Source organism: Podarcis raffonei, chromosome 6, assembly GCF_027172205.1.
Source record: "Podarcis raffonei isolate rPodRaf1 chromosome 6, rPodRaf1.pri, whole genome shotgun sequence".
In the NCBI taxonomy this organism is placed as follows: domain Eukaryota; kingdom Metazoa; phylum Chordata; class Lepidosauria; order Squamata; family Lacertidae; genus Podarcis; species Podarcis raffonei.
In genome coordinates, this window is record NC_070607.1 from 71,534,445 (window position 1) to 71,553,418 (window position 18,974).

The 18,974-nt window shown below is 42.5% G+C and overlaps 1 protein-coding gene across 1 annotated transcript in view; it reads right to left on the reverse strand.

Annotated features, from left to right (window-relative positions):
* Positions 1–17,303: 17,303 nt before the first annotated feature.
* Positions 17,304–18,974, reverse strand: part of AHCY (adenosylhomocysteinase) — a 29,789-nt gene continuing 28,118 nt past the window's right edge. Inside the window, exon 10 of the mRNA XM_053393952.1 lies at positions 17,304–18,223. Within this exon, the coding sequence (XP_053249927.1) occupies positions 18,092–18,223 (132 nt within the window). The 3' untranslated portion in view covers positions 17,304–18,091. The remainder of the gene's footprint in view (positions 18,224–18,974) is intronic.

The window sequence follows — 18,974 nt, forward strand, 5'->3', positions numbered from 1 at the left end:
GTAAATAAACAGGCTTTGATCTGTGACTTGGGCCTGCCCTCTCAGGGATAAGGAAAAACACTTCAAGTTTACTTGAAGTTGATAAATAAATAGTCTTTGAATTATTTATTAGCTTCAAGTAAACCTGATTTCTCTCTCCCACCCCACCCCCTTTATTTCAAGTTTACTTAAAATTGACTAATATTCTTTGGACTACTTATTAGCTTCAAGTAAACATGAAATGGTTTCCCTTCTGAGAGGGCAGGCCCAAATCATTTTTCTGCCTAAGGCAGAACAGCAAACGTTGCATCAACATTCCCAGTCAAGCTGCATTGTAACTTTGGCTGGTCTAGTTATTTTGGCTCCTAAATCAGATAATCCCATAGGTGCCTCTCCACCCCTCCCCTCTGGGAGTATAAATACAACAAGTATATAAATTAACCTTTTTTCTGCCCTTGCATAACATGCAAAATCAGTTGCCTGAGGGAGCTGCCTCAGCCTCACTCTGCTTAATGGTGAGGCCGGTCCTGAAAGCAAAATTGAATGAAGTTATGTGAGGAAAATAAAAGTGAGGAAGGAAGGAAAGGGAACACTTCTTTTAAAATAATGAACCAATGTTGGCATACTGTCAATAAAGAAAAATAACTATAGATATAGAATGTTTGTACAGCAAGCTGAAGATAACCAAGGGAAATAAGACTGCTTATCCAGGGGTCAGCAACCTTTTTCAGCTGTGGGCCGGTCCACCGTCCCTCAGACCATGGGCCGGTGGGCCGGACTATATTTGGGGGGGATGAACGAATTCCTATGCCCCACAAATAACTCAGAGATGCATTTAAAATAAAAGGACACATTCTACTTATGCAAAAACATGGTGATTCCCGGACCGTCCACAGGCCAGATTTAGAAGGCGATTGGGCCGGATCCGGCCCCCGGGCCTTAGGTTGCCTACCCCTGGCTTATACCAAAATAGAACCCCCGTATTGAAAAACTGAAGAAGAGAGGATATCAAAAGGCATCTATATGCATAGATGCACTGTAAAAGAAATCACCTTTATCTGCATGACTTAAAGAGAATACTGAAGGTTCAGGGCTGGCTCAAGACACCTTATTGCCTGAGGAAGAACAGAAAATTGCATATAGTACCCATGGTCAAATTATTCAGGCACCTGAATAATATACATAATTTGATAAGTGTGTGCCAATATTGCTTTGTCGCTCAGCGAAACAATTCACAAGTGAGAAAAGCGGTCCCTTTAAGACAGGGACTCACTGTTGGGAACAGGATACCAAATTAGAGGAACTTTTGATCAGTGCTGTGGCCCTCCAGATGTTGCCAGCTGTGCTGTGGCCCTCCAAATGTTTTCATATTCCCATCAGTCCCAGACAGCATAGTCCATGGTCAGGGTGCTGGTAGCCGAATGTCCAAGATCTTTCCAAAATCCTCCTGCATATTATTTCCTCCAGGATATTTACCAGTGTAACAATAGTCTTGTTTTTATCTGCGGGCGTCAATTTAAAATAATTCCCCTGAACATGAACACGCAACATAGCAAAGCATTATATATGCATATTTAGGAAGATGAGTTTTTGGCACACTTATTAATGTTTAATTTTTTTTAAAAAAAACTATTTAATTTAGGAGGAGAATGCATACAAATTAAAACAGTGAACTTTGGTTTTTTGTACGTCCCCATTTGTACTGCTGAATACAAAAAAACTAAGGGGGATGTGAAGTCCCTTTCCAGAAGAATCTGATTGATCACTGTTGGGAACAGGGTACTAAATTAGAGGAACTTTTGAACCAATTCAGCAGGTCTTGTCTTATGCTCTGATGAGGTGGCGGACTAACAACAGTACAATCCTAACCATGCCTGAATTCTGAACTGCATTGCTTCTGGTTAGAGCTGCCATATGCCAAGATTCAGCTGTCAGAATGTTTTTTGAGATTTTGCAAAAAAAAAGTGTTCTACAAATCCCCCCCCCCAAAAAAGTGGTATATTATGGTTGAAGTGGTTGATTATGTTCTAAACACACCATGATGATTTTTTTAATATAAAAAAGCTATGGTCTATACAGAAATAATAACAACCCCTAAATCCATCATAGAGCTTTAATAGTCAACAGGCTTTAATTAGCACAATGTGAAAAAGGTTTAGCATTACGTGGTTCACCCTTCACCAATCTTGTACCCTCCAAACAACAGTCATGCAATGTGCTGGCTGAGGTTGATGAGAATTATAAAACCCAAACCATCTAGAAGCACCAGGCTGTTGAACACTGGTATGGTGGTACAATCTGTAATTCTGCCACCTCACTCAGTGTAGTGCATAACGTGGCTATATCCAAGCAGAATTTACATGAGTGCCCTTCACACATTCCCCAAGCATACAGGGGCTATTTTCTTAAGATGTGCTCTCACATCTGTATTAAAGCACAGTGAATCATCTGTCATTGGGCTTTCTGGGGCATGAGGATAACTTGCAGACTTGGATTTCCTTACAGAGAACTGTGTGAGAACAAAGTAAACAAAGAGACACAAAAAATATAGATGTATTCTGTGGGCTCAGTGGGCTCAGAAACGTTTGTTTTTATGCCTTTGCTATATAATTCTTTTTCACCCTCTTCAAAGACCAGTGCTCAATATAAAGGCCAGATGTTAAGAGAGAGTGGAGGGCAGGTTTGCTAGTCCATCCTTCTATGAAGTTGGGACAGAAAGACAGAGACAGAGACCAAGAGGGAGTCTAAGCAGTGACAGACAAAACCTCAAAGAACATTTGTCTCCCTCAACATTGTCTATTGACTGCCATAAATCTTAGAAAGTTGGATTCTATTAAAATGCTCATAACAATTACGGTACTTCTAATCAGCCCTACAGCGTTGGAGATCTGCACTTAATTTGCTTACGAAGAAAAACCCCAAAGTGAAAAGAAGGGATAGTTCACACCATAAAAGCAGCCATCCATCCAGTGATGTTCAGATATGAGGTTTCAATCATTTCCAAATTCACAATAATGTTCTCCAAAATTAGAGTTCAGATTTTTAGCATGGCATGTTGATCTTGTTGTCTAATATGAAAGTGTTGACAGAGGACAAACCAGCCACCTTGGCCTCAATCCAGTAAACCCATTTCTGCCTTTTGTTGGATTCCACCAAACAGCAGAAATCTTGCACAGCATCATAACCTGCTTTTTTAAATTAATGGCAGCACAAAATATCAGGGAGCCTTGTAGTATGGTTGTCAAGCAAACTTAACAAAATCCCAGCTGTGAGGGCTCCTCTTCAAAAAGGAGTAATAAAAATATCACACTGGTTATTAAAGACCAATACATGAAGATGGGAATGAAAGAGAAGCAGACAAATAATAATGATTCATGCAGCCTTCCCCAATTGAGTGTCCTCCAGATGTTTTGGACTGAGGGCTGATGAGAGGTGTAATCCAGAACAACTGGAGGGCACAAGGTTGGGAGGGGCTGTGCTAGAGTAAAAATACAATTATTAGCAGAAGCAAATGAAAGATAATAACTTGTAGAAGATAATTAAGAATGTGGTTTTCGCTTTTATTGAAATCAATTAGGCTTTAAATGTGTTTAACTTGGGTTGGATAACATATTATGTCAGGAGACTGCCTAATACCACAGCAAAACAAAATAGAAATACTGCAGCCTAGATCATGAATTCCTTATTTAGGTGGAACCACATGATGAAAATATGGTGTCCCCAACTCCGTGTTTTCCTTACAAGGGAAATATGAGGGCTGGTGGAACTTAAAAGGAAACAGCAGTGGAAGAAGTTTTCCAGCTGCTGATTCTCCCCTACAAATGCCCTTTCCAGTGATTTGAATTGTTTCTTCACCCACCTGGGCTCCAAAGCAGTAAGTTCAGCTGAGGGGAAGATAGGCGGGAGAATCATTTGCAGGAGAGAAGTGGTTAGTATAAGAAAGTTTATTTATTTTTTTTAATAATTTTTATTAACCGACCAATCAAATCACATCACATAAATTCCAAATTACAAAGCCGAATTTTAAATTTTGTTGAGGGGACCCATATTTCAAGATCCGAAGGGGGATTCTGATCATCTTCTTGCTAATGTCCATCCAGTCTTATCTTGCTGTTTCCGCATCTCATCTTGTTCGTATATTTTCTCTTTTTTCTTTACGATCTCTTCTGATAATCTCCTTAAGCCGATAAACACCAATAATAATCCTGTGTGAATTTTCCGTTTATCCAATCCTCAAATCGAGATGGTTTTCATATATCATCGCATTCATAAATAACATCGCTCTTTCCATCATTAATCACAGAACTGTCGTTCTTAAGTCCCTCTGAGAAGTTTCACCCACAATATAAAAACAGCTCTATTTCTCTATTTCTCCTCCCAGACTTACCGTATTTTTTGCTCTGTAAGACTCACTTTTTCCCTCCTAAAAAGTAAGGGGAAATGTGTGTGCGTCTTATGGAGCGAATGCAGGCTGCGCAGCTATCCCAGAAGCCAGAACAGCAAGAGGGATTGCTGCTTCCACTGCGCAGTGATCCCTCTTGCTGTTCTGGCTTCTGATATTCAGAATATTTTTTTTATTGTTTTCCTCCTCCAAAAACTAGGTGCGTCTTGTGGTCTGGTGAGTCCTATAGAGCGAAAAATACGGTAAGTCCTCCGGCAGAACTTCCCAATATGGCGACGGTATTTTTAACTGCATCATTCCAAAGCCCTTATACATTCCACGCTCTTCTTAAAGCATGCTTTGGTTAGAAAGTTTATCTCCACACAGACATAAATCCACAGCTTAAGTCCTTCAAACGACATTTCTGACTTGTGAGGGGGGGAATTCTTGTTTAATCACATAGAGGAAAGAAAGGAAAGTTTTTCCCCCTCCCCCATCCAATCCTTTTGCCATACCGAGTCTTTGTGTGTCTTCATCTGGTTAATTCTTGTTCTTCCGACTCGTCTCATTTATCAGAGGTCTCTTCTGTTAGCAGTCTTTACTCCCCCTCCTTCCTTGAAATATGTGCATTCGCTTCATCCTAATCGTTTCTTTTGAGGTTCTTGCAGCTAGAGGCGCGGATCAGAGGCAGCGTCCAGGAGCGCCGATATCCACAGAAGGGCATTCTGCCTAGTGCCCCCATCCCCTCAAATTCGGGGGTGGTATAGGGCACAGCAGGCAAGGGCAGGCCCCCCCCCCACAATCCGGGGGGGTAGGGAGGCTATTACTCCCATCACAGCCTCCAAATTACCTCGTATGGGTCGGAGAGATGTTATTGTCAGCCATCTTCTGATGCGCCCCTAGTGGCCCCTCTAGTATAAGAAAGTTTAAGCACTCTTCCTTATCACCCACCAAATCTCACTGGCAAATATCCTCTTTGCCCCACATTTGTATTAGCTCAATAAATACAGGTTTAGGAACCAAATATGTGGTTTTCTTCTCAATTCCATTAATATTCCATTCCAATAACAATCAGTTCTTAATCCTGCAATCCTATGCAAAAACAAAAATGAAAGTAAATCCCATTTTGCTCACTGATACTTCTGTCAATTTTTGGTTCTCTGTATTTCTCACTTTTCCAATCTTAAATTTGGTTTTGCATATTTCTAGAGAAATTTGACAATTTTCTGTTTCAAGATCCTCGTGAAAGTTCTTCAGCATTTCAGTGGAAATTTAGTCTAATATACACATATGCAGTTTTGACTAATATACGCTTTTTTGCAAGCAATTTCTAGCCATATAATGCATTTTATATGTTATGTTCAAGAATATATTCATTTTTATACATATTTTTACCTAATATGTGCATTTTTGTCAACTCTAATTGGTGAAACAATTGCATCACAAAATTTGGTTAAGTGCACTTCTCATATTGTTTCAGAAAGTACGAATTTGACAAATTCCGCTTTGTGAAAGAGCCCCACCATTACTAGGGAGAAGCAAGGCTTTTATAACATAGATATAATTTTGGGGGGGAAAGATATTGTTATCAACTTAGGCTCCACACCAGTCCCACATTTTTCTTCTTCTGAAGTTCCCACTCTCCCTGTTTCAACAACAACAAACACCTCTTTTGCAGAAAATGAAGATTTTTTGAGTTTAAATATCTCCAGCAAAGGAAAGTCCCCCACCTCCTGAGGAACTGTAGCTTACTTCTCACAAAGCTACAATTCTCAGCACTTAACTAACTACAGCTATCAGAATTCTTTCCAGGGGGCGGTCATCTTTACATTTACAGCATGTGCACAGCTTCACTGTCAAACCACATTTATCGTTAGGGAGTTTTGCCTAAACAGAGATCTAAAATCTGCTTTCCTGCCATTTTTACCTGTTGGTTCTAGTCCTGATCTCCAGAGCAACAGAGAGGAAGCCTATTTCATACTCTGCATTAACAGCCCTTCCGATATTTGAAGACCAGTATTAAGATGTATTCATTTAGAGTTTATTTACTTCGAAGCAGCATAAAGTTTGGTAAGAAAAGCAAATCAACATTTGGTCTACATGTGGGCATGTATACGTGTGTGGAGATGTGAACAAGCACATGGGCAGCTAAATGCAGTTAAATATTTTTTACTTAGACCTTTATGAGATTTTTAACACAGTAATTCAGGACCAAATTCGATGTGATGTTGATAGCATGGTGCACAGGGAAAGATTTGACCATATCCCCAACTTCAAAATCCAATGAAAATTTTCCCTCCCCAAAACTCCTATTAGTTCTGAAGGGGAGAGCTCCCATTGGCTGCTTCAGAGGTAATTTTATCAGGAGAAGTCAGGGGGATTGAAAACAGTCCCGATATCCTCTCCTCCCCCCATAATGACTTTTTGACATTTTTTTAAACTGTGCACATTACTTGCTTTCACCCAGATGTCATATCTCCTTTGGCCCGCAGTTAACTATTTTGTTATGCATTTAGAATTAACCGGAAATTAATTGTGTCTTTTTTCCATACACTCACATGATCTTCTGTTACTACTGCTTTTTCACCACTACTGTATTTAGATACAAAGGTGTGCGCAAGATGTTGTTTCTAATATTTCCTGTGACTCATTACCATGATAATTAATGGCAAAAAGGACAATATGTTCCACAATAAGCACTGTGAAATAATCATATGCCTTACTGAATTTCTTGGCCGTGGCTCACATTGCGTGATCGTTTACAGGGTATGGAAACGAATAAAGTATTTATCAAAAATAATGCTTCTTGACTTTTAAAAATAATTGGGTTGGGAAGGAAAATTTCCTGATCACTGTCAAGATAATATAGATTGTAGAGTAACATACATAATAATATCAGTAGAAATGTGATTATAAAGGAAACTGTGGAGATGATTCCACAATGAATATTATACATCCTTTTGCTCAAAAGCTCTGAGCCTCTCAAGGTCTTCTCTCAGTATATGAATGAAACTATTATATTCTGCTTCAAACTTCTGAATGGTGGGCTCCAAGTTTATGTCTGTCTTTCAACCAAATTATTTTCTCTCTTCTGTCAAAAAGCTAATTCCATTAGTCTATTGATGATTACATTATATTTATTATTATATTTAAATGCCAACTTTGCTCCAGGGAGTTCAAGGTAGCATACACGGTTCTCCACCCTACCCCCATTTTATTCACACAACACCCCTGTGAGGTGGGCTGAGAGAGCATGGCTGGCTTAAGTTCACCCAGTGGGCTTCATGACTGAGTAGGAATTTGATTTTGGGTCTTCACAGTCCTAGTTCAACACTTTAGTCCAACCAAAGCCAGCACTTCCACTACACAGAAGCAATTCCCAGCAACTAATATTCAGATACGTGCTGCCTCTGACAATGAAAGCCATTATGCCAAGCAGCTACTGATCGCCTTATGCCCAGTGTATTCGTCCAGTTCTCTGTTAAAGCCATCCAAATTGGTGGCCATCACTGCCTCTTGTGAGAATGAGTTCCATACTTTAAGTATGTACAGTGTGACTCATTATAGCACACACAGTTTAATATGTCACATGTAGCAGCAACAGCATTTGGCTGCTGAGGACTAGCATTTTAATTCTCCAGTTTCTCCAAAGGCAGTGTTGCTTCAGAAATATAGTGAGGACAATGAGCATCAATGATGGGCCTTGTCATGGTGCTGATTCCCTGGTAACTACCAAGGGAATCCAGGTGCTGTAGCCAGCCCTGAACAGATGACCAGCCAAAATGACAGCTGAATAAACTTTGTCAAGCTTCAAAGAGATACAACCCCCTTCCAACCGGCAATGTGCTTCACCAGCCCCTCCTCTCACTTTTTATTTCTTCAGGTAAGGTCTACCTACACAGCACAGACTCGGGCCCATTTTGTAATGCTATGTTTATTTGATGAAATTCATTTTCTCCTACCCTCCCCACATTCCATCCTCCCAGCTAGGCCACAAATCTCTCCAATTCAACCCAAACCAGAGAAACATTCACATACAACAAGAATCTTCTTTTGATCTTGGAATTCCTTTTGATCTTGAAAGAAAACTGGCCAAATCCCCAATCATCTTGCAGATGAAAACGGTTTATAAAATCTGGAGGGCCCTTGGGGAGGTAAGGCCAGCCTGAATAGTATTTGTCATTTTAGCTAAAACTCATCACCTCAATAGCCAGGTGCCACAATAAGAAGCAATTCTTTAAATAAACGGCTGTTTCTTTTGCTAAAGCGTTCTGTTTCCCCTGGGGAGCACTGATTAGTTTCTGGAAATTTAGGTTTCTCTACTGACTGATGTGGTGGCCATTTGCCAATGTACTGAGGGCAAAAGAATTCATTAAAAGTGAGTTTTGGGTGGCCGCAGTATCACTAATACAAGAGATGGGGTGGGGGGAGAGAGATTGCACTTAACTACATGACATAACCAGGGGTCAGTAAACTTTTTCAGCAGGGGGCCGGTCTACTGTCCCTCAGACCTTGTGGGGGGCTGGACTATATATTTTTTTGGGGGGGGAGATGAACAAATTCCTATGCCCCACAAATAACCCAGAGATGCATCTTAAATAAAAGCACACATTCCACTCATTTAAAAACACCAGGCAGGCCCCACAAATAACCCAGAGATGCATTTAAAATAAAAGGACACGTTCTACTCATGTAAAAACATGCTGATTCCCAGACAGTTTGCTGGACGGATTTAGAAGATGATTGGTCTGGATCTGGCCCCCGGGCCTTAGTTTGCCTACCCATAATATAACCCATGAAAAACACCACTGAGTAACTGGAGCTCATGCATTCCTCTGTCAGAGGTACATATCGCAATTGAGTAAACAGAACAACATTGAATCTTATGAGACTCAGAAGGGCTTCCTAGATGTACAGTTGTTACTCATTTGCTGTGGAAGATGCAGAGATACAATTTCTGAAACTTTAGGAATACAACTTCGCTCTTTTGCAACAATGTTGTGGAGCTTTTGATTACATTTTGTGAAATTTGATCTTTTAAAAGATTGCCCACATTTTCAATAAGTGGGCACTATTGGTGCTGGATTAACATCAATTACCCCCCCCAAAAAAAAGACACAAAGAAAGGAACAGGAATTGAAATCAGACAAGAAGACACCAAAAAATGTAACGGGTCAAATCTTGAGAAAGGAAAATATCAGATTATGTATTACAGATAAAGGCAACAGCTTCATTTATTACAAAGGGCCAGAAATGGCTGAATACTGTTTTATGTAGAATCCTTAGGTGCCTAATAAAAATGTTTATCTTGCCCAAACAGAAGAGTAATGAACATAAAGTTACCTTTTTCCTTTGGCAACTGCAGTTAGCCCAGCTAGAGAAGATGGCACAAAGATTTTATTGCTACTTCTGTGGGCCAAACCTCCCAGCTCATCATTTGTGCAGCAGAAAACACCACAAATTGATCCAAAGATGAAATGTAATCTCATCCTTTTAGCCAAGATTACGCCATTATTTTAAAAGCACCAGGAGGCTGCCAGCTCCTTCTGAAGGTCCCTGGCCAACACACCTGCTTCTCATCAGTACTTTGCCTTATCATTCTTCCTTCCTGCTGATTCCTTCCCTGTTTCATTTCTCACAAAATCAGGCCCATAAACACAGTGCATTTCCCCCTGCCCCAAGCACCTCTAGATTGCCAAAGGGGGGGGGGGGGAATACAGACACATTTTGTTTTTCTGCTTACCCGAGGTGTTCCTCTAGTTTATTCCCCTTCTCCTTACATAGCAAGATCACAAGTTGCAATGGTGATACAGATATTTAAGAATGGGCAACATTCAGTCATTTTCAGTGCAAGTGTCTACTGTTGCAGGAAACACGCCCCCCCAATCATTCAGTTTGTACAAACACGACACACTCACACACGACATATGCAACGTTTCTGTTATAAATTCATAGCAAATCAACCATACATCGGATTTACACCGGTCCACTTTTATTTTACTCCATGAAGGAAGGACTATCAAAGGGGGATGGTTGGATACAGGACGGCCATAATCCCTTAACCATACCAGCACATACACAGGAGCCCTACCCAGTTGGCATGACAATCTTGATGTTCCCAGACAGAAGACCATCAAGGTCACAAAGGACTTGCATATGGGAGTGGATTCAACATGGACTGGAACAAAGGACAATGGTCAGATCTTCCCTCTGGGGGCAGGAAACTGCCAGCTCCCCTTTGTCCTCTGGAAATGACTCATGGGGAGGGGGAAAGGAGGAACCAGCCAGGTGACAAGATACTCAGGTTACCTCCACAACTCCTCCCTCAACCCCTCCTTTTTGTGATGTGTCAATGATGTAGTCATGATGTAGTTGTGATGTAGTTCTAGGGGTGTAGTTTGGAGGATTAGTAACTAATAAAAGTTGGGATCTTCTTTTGTTCTGGGCTTCCATTTTGTTTCACCTGGTGGCAGGTGGGAGTCCTGTCGCGACAGTCTTCAATAAAGACCAAGCGTACTGGCTGCTGTTTTGCTCTGGTATTCCTGGCTTTTGTCCTCATTTTTTTTTGTCCAAGGGAGCCCTCGGATTCCTCCATTAACACTACTCAGTTGCCTTTTCTAGCTTTATCTTGGCTTTGTGGTGGTTGAATTAAAGCACATTTAAAACGTGTCCCCGCTCCCTCAAAGAATCTTGGGAGTTGTAGTTTGTTCAGGGTGATGCAATCATAGCTCTGTAAGAGGTAAACTACAGTTCCCAGGCTTCTTTGTTTGAGGGGATTTGCTTTAAGTGTATGGTGTGTGTGCAATACAACCACATCTGTCCAATCAACTGCTATAACTGTTATCCCCCACCTTTAGACAAAGACAGCAAGGGCTATCCAATTTTATGGCATGGAAACTGGGAGAAGGCAGTTCCTCCTTGTGGGAAAAGAATTAGGTAGGATAAAAAGACTAAAGGCAAAAAGAGGAAGAGAAAAGAAGTTGTACGTCTCAGAACTTAAATTCTTCAAGAAGGTGTAATTGTACCAAGATCTCATCTTTCACTTTTTGAGTGTCACATAAACCACATATTAGGCATGATTTCAAGCAGATGATGCTGGGAAGTATTCCCCCCCCAAACAGATGTTAGCTGAATTGTACAAAAGAAAGAAAAGAGGTGTAGAACGTTACATAGTGGGGGAGAATATTAGAGTAGAAGAACCATCACAGTAACAAAAACAGACATCCATAACTGTAGCCAGAAAGAGAGAGAAGGGTGGCTGATTACTAGAAAAGAAGTATTCAATGGCATTTTATGCCTGCAACGTATCTTTAACTCCCACAGTGCAGCAGGAGAGAAGAGAGTCACAGCTGCTTGCATACATTCCATCTCTGTCCCTGTCCTACATGTGTTTCTTTTTCGGACATTGCCATCTTCCTTTGACTGGGCATCACACCCAAGCTGTGTGCAGCGCCAGCACCTTAAAATGCAGCAGGGTTCTTCCCCCACCTCTGTTGCTTTTTCGACTGTATTAGCATATTATTGTTCACATCAGTACGGCTGGATCTATTTCCAAGTCACCTGCTGTCTGTCCACACCAGTGGGCAGAGTTAGGGCATGGATGTCTTCATACGTTTTATTATGTATTCTAATTCGATTGTGGCTGGTTTATGAGGAAATGGAGCATTTAAAAAGAAATGACAGCATAGGTGTGGACTGTGGCTAGGGATGAGAGAGAAACTTATTTCAGTTCACATTTAAAGGCAAATGTATCAAATAGGCACTTCCTGAAATGATTTGAGAACTGAAACTTAGCCCCCCCCTTTCAAAATTTGCACTTATTCAAATTTCACAATGCCGCTGGTCCACCCAACCGATGTTTACAAAATGCAAATATTAGGTAAAAGTGTGCATTAAAATGAATGTATTCTTGCAAATCAAGAGGATTTGGGAAAATGCAAAATCAAGAGGACTTGGTTTTTCTATCCCTACCTTCAGCCCCTACCTGTGGCTAATGCAGTGTGAGTGGGAATGCACTAGATGTAGACTTAATGGAAGTATGTACACAGCCCTAGAGTTCTGCTTGCTACTGCAAGTAGATGTGATGTCAATTAAGAGAAATGAGGGACTAATTCATGGGAGAAGAGAAATGAGAGACTAATTCGTGGGAGAAGCTGCAACTAGCTTATCATCCACTGTCCTGGGAAATCTGAAATGTATAGGTTAAAACTTGGCAGCCCCATTAAATATAATAATTAAAAGGATTCCTGTGTCAATATATAGTGGTGGCCATTAATTTAGATGGCATTAAAAGACGGTTAGACAAACTAATGGAGGATAAGGCTACCCATGGCTGCTTGTCATAGCAGCTCTATACTTATATTTCCAAGACTGATGGCAGCATGCCTCTGAATACCAGTTCCTGGGGATCACAAGCAGCAGGTTTCTTTGAACGCATGTCATGCTAGTGGGCTTCCTGTAGGCAAACAGGATGCTGGACTAAATGGCTAAGCAGGATAGTTATGTTCTGTCAGTGCGGGTACCATAAAGATGCCTGCTGGTTCCATATTCTTTTGTTTTAGAAAGGCTGTAGGAAACACACACCTTCCTTTTAAAAATCTCAGCAAACCTTCACGGAGATATGACAGATTCATATGCACTCTAAGCTCATCTTATATTTTATTGTTTTCTTACACACTGCTGGCGTGCTCGAGTGGTGGGAATTTTCTGGGCAATGCTTACAGGGTTTCGCTTCTTAAAGATGAAAGAACTCTAGAAGTCGTCTCTGAAATATTCTTCCCTTGGAAGCTGACTGCATACTTTGGACAATCCAAGGACGTCCCAGCACATGCCAGGCACACACATTTTACCATCCCCCAAACAGGAGTGACTGAAGAGACTGCCTCAGGCACCAGATAATATTTTCTGGCATTAATGGGAGTTGAAGTCCAACAATGAATGGAGGAATACAAGCCCCCCACCTCTGTTCTAAAGAAAGGCATAAAGAAAGTCTATTCACATTGTCATCAAATGCCAATAATCTGGTATGGAGTGTGTTCTGCTGGGCAGAGCAACTGTATACCCTGTATCTGAAGAAGTGTGCATGCATATGAAAGCTTATACCAGAACAAACTTAGTTGGTCTATAAGGTGCTACTAGACAATTTTTTATTTATTTTTATTTTTATTTCGACTGCGCCAGACCAACACGGCTACCTACCTGTATACCCCAGTTATGTGTGGGTGGGTGTTCCTGAGGAGGGAACAAAATAAGGAGAAAATGCAAACAACAGATATTCCCCCAGTATCTCTGGGAGTATCACTACAGCCCACCAGTCAAGGACTGTGGCAGCAGTAAAGAAGTCAATGAATTCAAGGTAATAATGACATGCTCCCAGTTACATGTTCTGGCATCACCACACAAACATGCAGGATGGCACCACAGTACCTCCAACACAGACAGCCGCAGTGTCACAGACAGCAACTTCCCTGTTATTGCTAGTCCCTATGTGCTCCCTAGGGACAGGGGTGGCACGGTGGGTTAAACCACAGAGCCTAGGACTTGCTGATCAGAAGGTCGCGGTTCGAATCCCCGTGACGGGGTGAGCTCCCATTGCTCGGTCCCTGCTCCTGCCCACCTAGCAGTTCGAAAGCACATAAAAGTACAAGGAAGGTAAACGGCGTTTCCGTACGCTGGTCTGGTTCACTAGAAGTGGCTTAGTCATGCTGGCCACATGACCCGGAAGCTGTATGCCGGCTCCCTCGGCCAATAAAGCGAGATGAGCGCCGCAACCCCAGAGTCATCCGCGACTGGACCTAATGGTCAGGGGTCTCTTTACCTTTACCTTTATGTGCTCCCTAGGGGTGGTGGTGGGATTCATTACATGTGGGCCAAGCATTGAACTGGCCCATAGTCTGCTTGTCCACTTCCTTTGTGAAGCGGTCTTTCTTGTAGTAACTTTCTGAGGATTTTTTCCAATACTGGGGTTTTTAAAATTTGTTTTTGTAAAAGGATTGTCGGAATATGATATCTGTTCTGATATCATTTAGTCAGTTGCTGTCACCGTTAACATTTGATCTTAACTGTCTCCTAACTGGGTACTGCTGAAATGTGTATTTACTTTCAATTCTGTCTCATTGATTCATTGTTGAATTACACCCACCACGACCAATTTCCTGGCAATGCATGTGACCATTCCATCTGCACTCCTGCTATTTTGCCGAATAGTCTTGCCCTACCAGGTACTAGGGATGCGGGTGGTGCTGTGGTCTAAATCACAGAGCCTAGGGCTTGCTGATCAGAAGGTCGGCGGTTTTAATCCCCGCGACAGGGTGAGCTCCTGTTGCTTGGTCCTAGCTCCTGCCAACCTAGCAGTTCAAAAGCACGCCGAAAAGTGCAAGTAGATAAATAGGTACCACTCTGGCGGAAAGCTAAACGGCGTTTTCGTGCATTGCTCTGGTTTGCCAGAAGCAATTTAGTCATGCTGGCCACATGACCCGGAAGCTGTCTGCGGACAAACGCCGGCTCTCTCAGCCAGTAAAGCAAGATGAGCACCGCAACCCCAGAGTCATCCACAACTGGACTTAACGGTCAGGGGTTCTTTACCCTTTACCTTTACCAGGTACGACTCATTTCCCTTTCCTCTCTTACTTGGCAACTAACAGCCTCATATAACCTGGTAACAGCAGCACCCCCACCCCTCACACTGTGAGGGACTTGCCTCTCACAGTCTTGTCAGTCAGTGTGAACAATACTAAGCTAGATGGACCAAAGGTCTAACTCAGTATAAGGCAGATTCCTATGGTGGTGTCATGTCTTGCATTCTACCAGCATAGCTGGGCTTCAGGCATTTCCTACAGCACCACACCTGGCATTACTTAAGAGTGCAGGATTGCTCTGTTAGTCCATTTCCCCATCTCCAGAAAGAAGCACAAGGCTACCAACAAACACCATAAACTGAATTAGTGTAAAAGGCAACTTAAACCATAGGTAGGAAAAAGGGAGCATAGGTGTTAAAAGGAAAACCCACATCCAGTTTTCATCAAAAGGAAGCAGGCAACTTGCCATCTTGGGACATGTGCTTCCCTCCACAGCTTGTTTGAAGGCCTTAATGCAGACCACTTTTTTATATATAAAAAGATCACACCTGCCTGAGGAAAAGGTGTAATTTTTTTTCATCCAACCAACATGCCCAGGTTTTGAACAGCTGTGGCATATATCAAAGAAAAGCAAGCAATTACAATATAAGAATCCTGCATATTGACTGAAGGTTGTAAAGAAGTTGCGATGTGCATAAACATGTATCCAGTTGAAGTCCCAATTTATTTATTTTTTAAAAATGCAATTTACCTGTAACTGGTGCCACATTTGTCTGTGCCAACAGACACACATGGATTCTGTACCTGTGTAGGGCAATGACTGTGAACTTTCTAAAAAGAAACACTAACTCTTCCCCCATCTCTTGTAAGCAATTTTTCATTTCTTTTGTGCTTGTGCAACTGACACCCCTCTCCATTTCTTCATTATTGCTGCAAGAGTATTCCATTTAAGGAAAGCAGTGGAGGTGATAGAGCAGGTCAAGTGATTGCACAGATGACCAGAGAATTTATTGTCTTGCCATGACAGCATCCTTCGCAGCTTAAGAGGTCAGGACCAGGGAAACTGATTCATTCATTTCAGAGAGACATGTAACCAGTGGGTAGCTGAGAGATGATTTGTACAATAGTTATCTGGGGGGGGGGGGGAGGCACTCTCACCTTCAAGCGGGGGGGGGGTGTGTAGGAGCACTCACTCCTAGGCTCCCTCCCCAAGAAATTCCTGGTGTCTGCTCTGTGCAGACATAGAACCACTTTCTGCGCCTGCAGAGACTACAGAAGACAACCAGTTCACACCTGGGAAGCTGCCAACTTCTCTTCAACCAATTGGAGGATTTATGTCCTCCCCATGACCATGTGGCGGCAATCCTGTGTGAACCAGATTTGCACAATTTTTCAAGTCTGCAGTGATTATCTTGGCAGAATTTGTGGCACAGATACCGAAAATCACGATGCAATCCCATATAAGTGCACACACAGAGCTGGATCACATAAGGCCATCTTGACCCAACTGTGCACATGGCGAGAGCCAAAAGAAAATCGCATATGAAGAATTCAGCTTCAACATCACTGGATGTGTGAATTGATACAAGTACTGCAGGAAGCTTAAAAACAGATTCTGGGCATTTGTATTCTCCAGCCCTATTGGTTTATGGAGGCTTTCCTGTTAGGATTAATAACAAAGTTTTGGGGCTTGCTTTTTGAGGGTGGGGTCAAAGTTGTTGAGCTTTCCCCCCAGGCATTTTGCTGATTCAGCAACAATCCGCCCAGACGCAATTGCTGAGCAATTCCAGGATGTGTCTAGGAAAAGCCGGACATATGGCAGCCCTACCCACCCCTGAAATTGGCTGAGGGTGGTTGGGAGAACCCCCAGAACAACTTAAATGCTTGCAGATGAAATGTTCATCATTGCACAACAGTGAATTCCACCCTTAGCATCCACATTTTGGGGGTGAGCACTCAAATTTCCCTTTTCAAATACCCCATACACCTGTGCGTGAAAATCAGTGCCTCCCCTGAGCCATCGCTATAATACTGTAGACTTCCTCCCATGCTGTCATTCTTTGGAATTTACTGTCACAGGATATGGTGCTAAGCGATACAAGAACTGCCTTCAGAAAAGGACTATAGGCTGAAGCCTATAGTCATATGTCATTAAGCCTATGTCATAACCAGAGCAGACTCACTGAAATTAGTGGACATTACATGACTAACAAAAAAATCAATTGATTCCAATGGTTATACTCTGGATGCAACCCTATATATTCACAGAATATTGACAAAGTCGTCTGCTTAAAAGTGGCCTTAAATAGGTGAATATTTAAGATGACAATGTGAAATGATAGCAATATCATAAAGAAAAACAAGGCAACCATTGCAGATTTTATTAAGAAAACTTGTTTTAAGACACTATGACAGGCACAAGATTCAAAAATTAGGCCCAAGTAGACATTCACCACTGGCATCTTTGGAGAACTGGCTGCCCCAACCCCTGGCTCCAGGCTTATAATTTTGTTACACACAAAAGAAATTGCTTCTAGACGTTGCCTCTCTGGACACATTCAGGTCCTTTCTTACTACGGAGACTATATATGCAAAGTGGGATCATGTTACATTGCCCAAAAGCTAGATCTGGACCAGCATCTGTGATCCGAGAGATCCAGTGAGCAGATGCAAGCAAATCCTGCATTTTTGTTTCAGGTCAACCCCAGCCAAGTTCCAGTTATCTAGGCATGATGTAGCAGCTAGGTAAGAAGTCAGCTGTGCAGTGTGGCCTGTACTTTACAACCGCTAGGGAAGGATCACTCCAGGTACCTGAAGATGCAAAGGAGCCGCCCCTGGAAACACAGACCTGAAGATAAGTGAATTTGCAGACTCCTCGTAGACCTTCCAGCATGGCAACCGCTCTGCTGAGGAGCCGGCTGCACAGTTGTTTGAGAAAAAAGTGCTTGGGGAAAGTCATGGGGACTTCACACTAAAAAAGAAATATGGGCTGAGATGTGAGTGGGGAGAGCAAAATGTGACAATTTAGAACCACTATTAAATGCTTATATAAAAAGTGACTGGGGTGGAGCCGTCTGCTGAATCCCAGCAGGGAAGCAAGTACTTTGAAAGATTTACGTCCCTGTGTTTTGATCTTTGGGGCCCTACTAGCTGCTCAGTATCTGTAATGATCTGGTTTGAAGGGGCCGTCTTTGGGTATTCCGAGGTACTTCGCCTGCTTATCGGTCAGCTTTGTTAGCTTCACGCCAAGTTTATCCAGGTGAGCAGCAGCCACAGCTTCATCCAGCTGAAAGAAAGAAAGGGGAGGGAATAGTTTAAAGGATGTAAAAGACTAAGCTGTACTACTATGGAGCTGAGGAGGCTGCCTTATTTTGCATCGGACTATAGGTCCATTTAGGGACGTGGGTGGCGCTGTGGGTTAAACCACAGAGCCTAGGACTTGTCGATCAGAAGGTCGGTGGTTTGAATCCCCGCGACCGGGTGAGCTCCCATTGTTCGATCCCTGCTCCTGCCAACCTGGCAGTTCGAAAGCACGTCAAGTGCAAGTACCACTCCGGTGGGAAGGTAAACGGCGTTTCCGTGCGCTGCTCTGGTTTGCCAGAAGCGGCTTGGTCATGCTGGCCACATGACCCGGAAGCTGTCTGCGGATAAACGCCGGCTCCCTTGGCCAGTAAAGCGAGATGAGTGCCGCAATCCCAGAGTCGGTCACGACTGGACCTAATGGTCAGGGGTCCTTTACCTTATAGGTCCATTTAGCTCCATATTGCTTACATTGACTGGCAGCAGCATACAAACACCCACACGCCCAATGAGGCATATGGCCCCATCCCCTGGCAAGGACAGGCAATGAGCCAAGGCTGTGCACACTGTGCAATTGCCAAAATTTTCTTCAGCATCCCAAGATTGTTGTAATGCTGGCACATAGTGACTCCAGGTTCATTGGGGAAGCGTCCTCAACAGCAAAATTTATTTGGGACTCATATTTCCTAGGGGACTAGTCTAAACGGAAAAGCTCTTCCAGCAAGTATGTGCGTCAG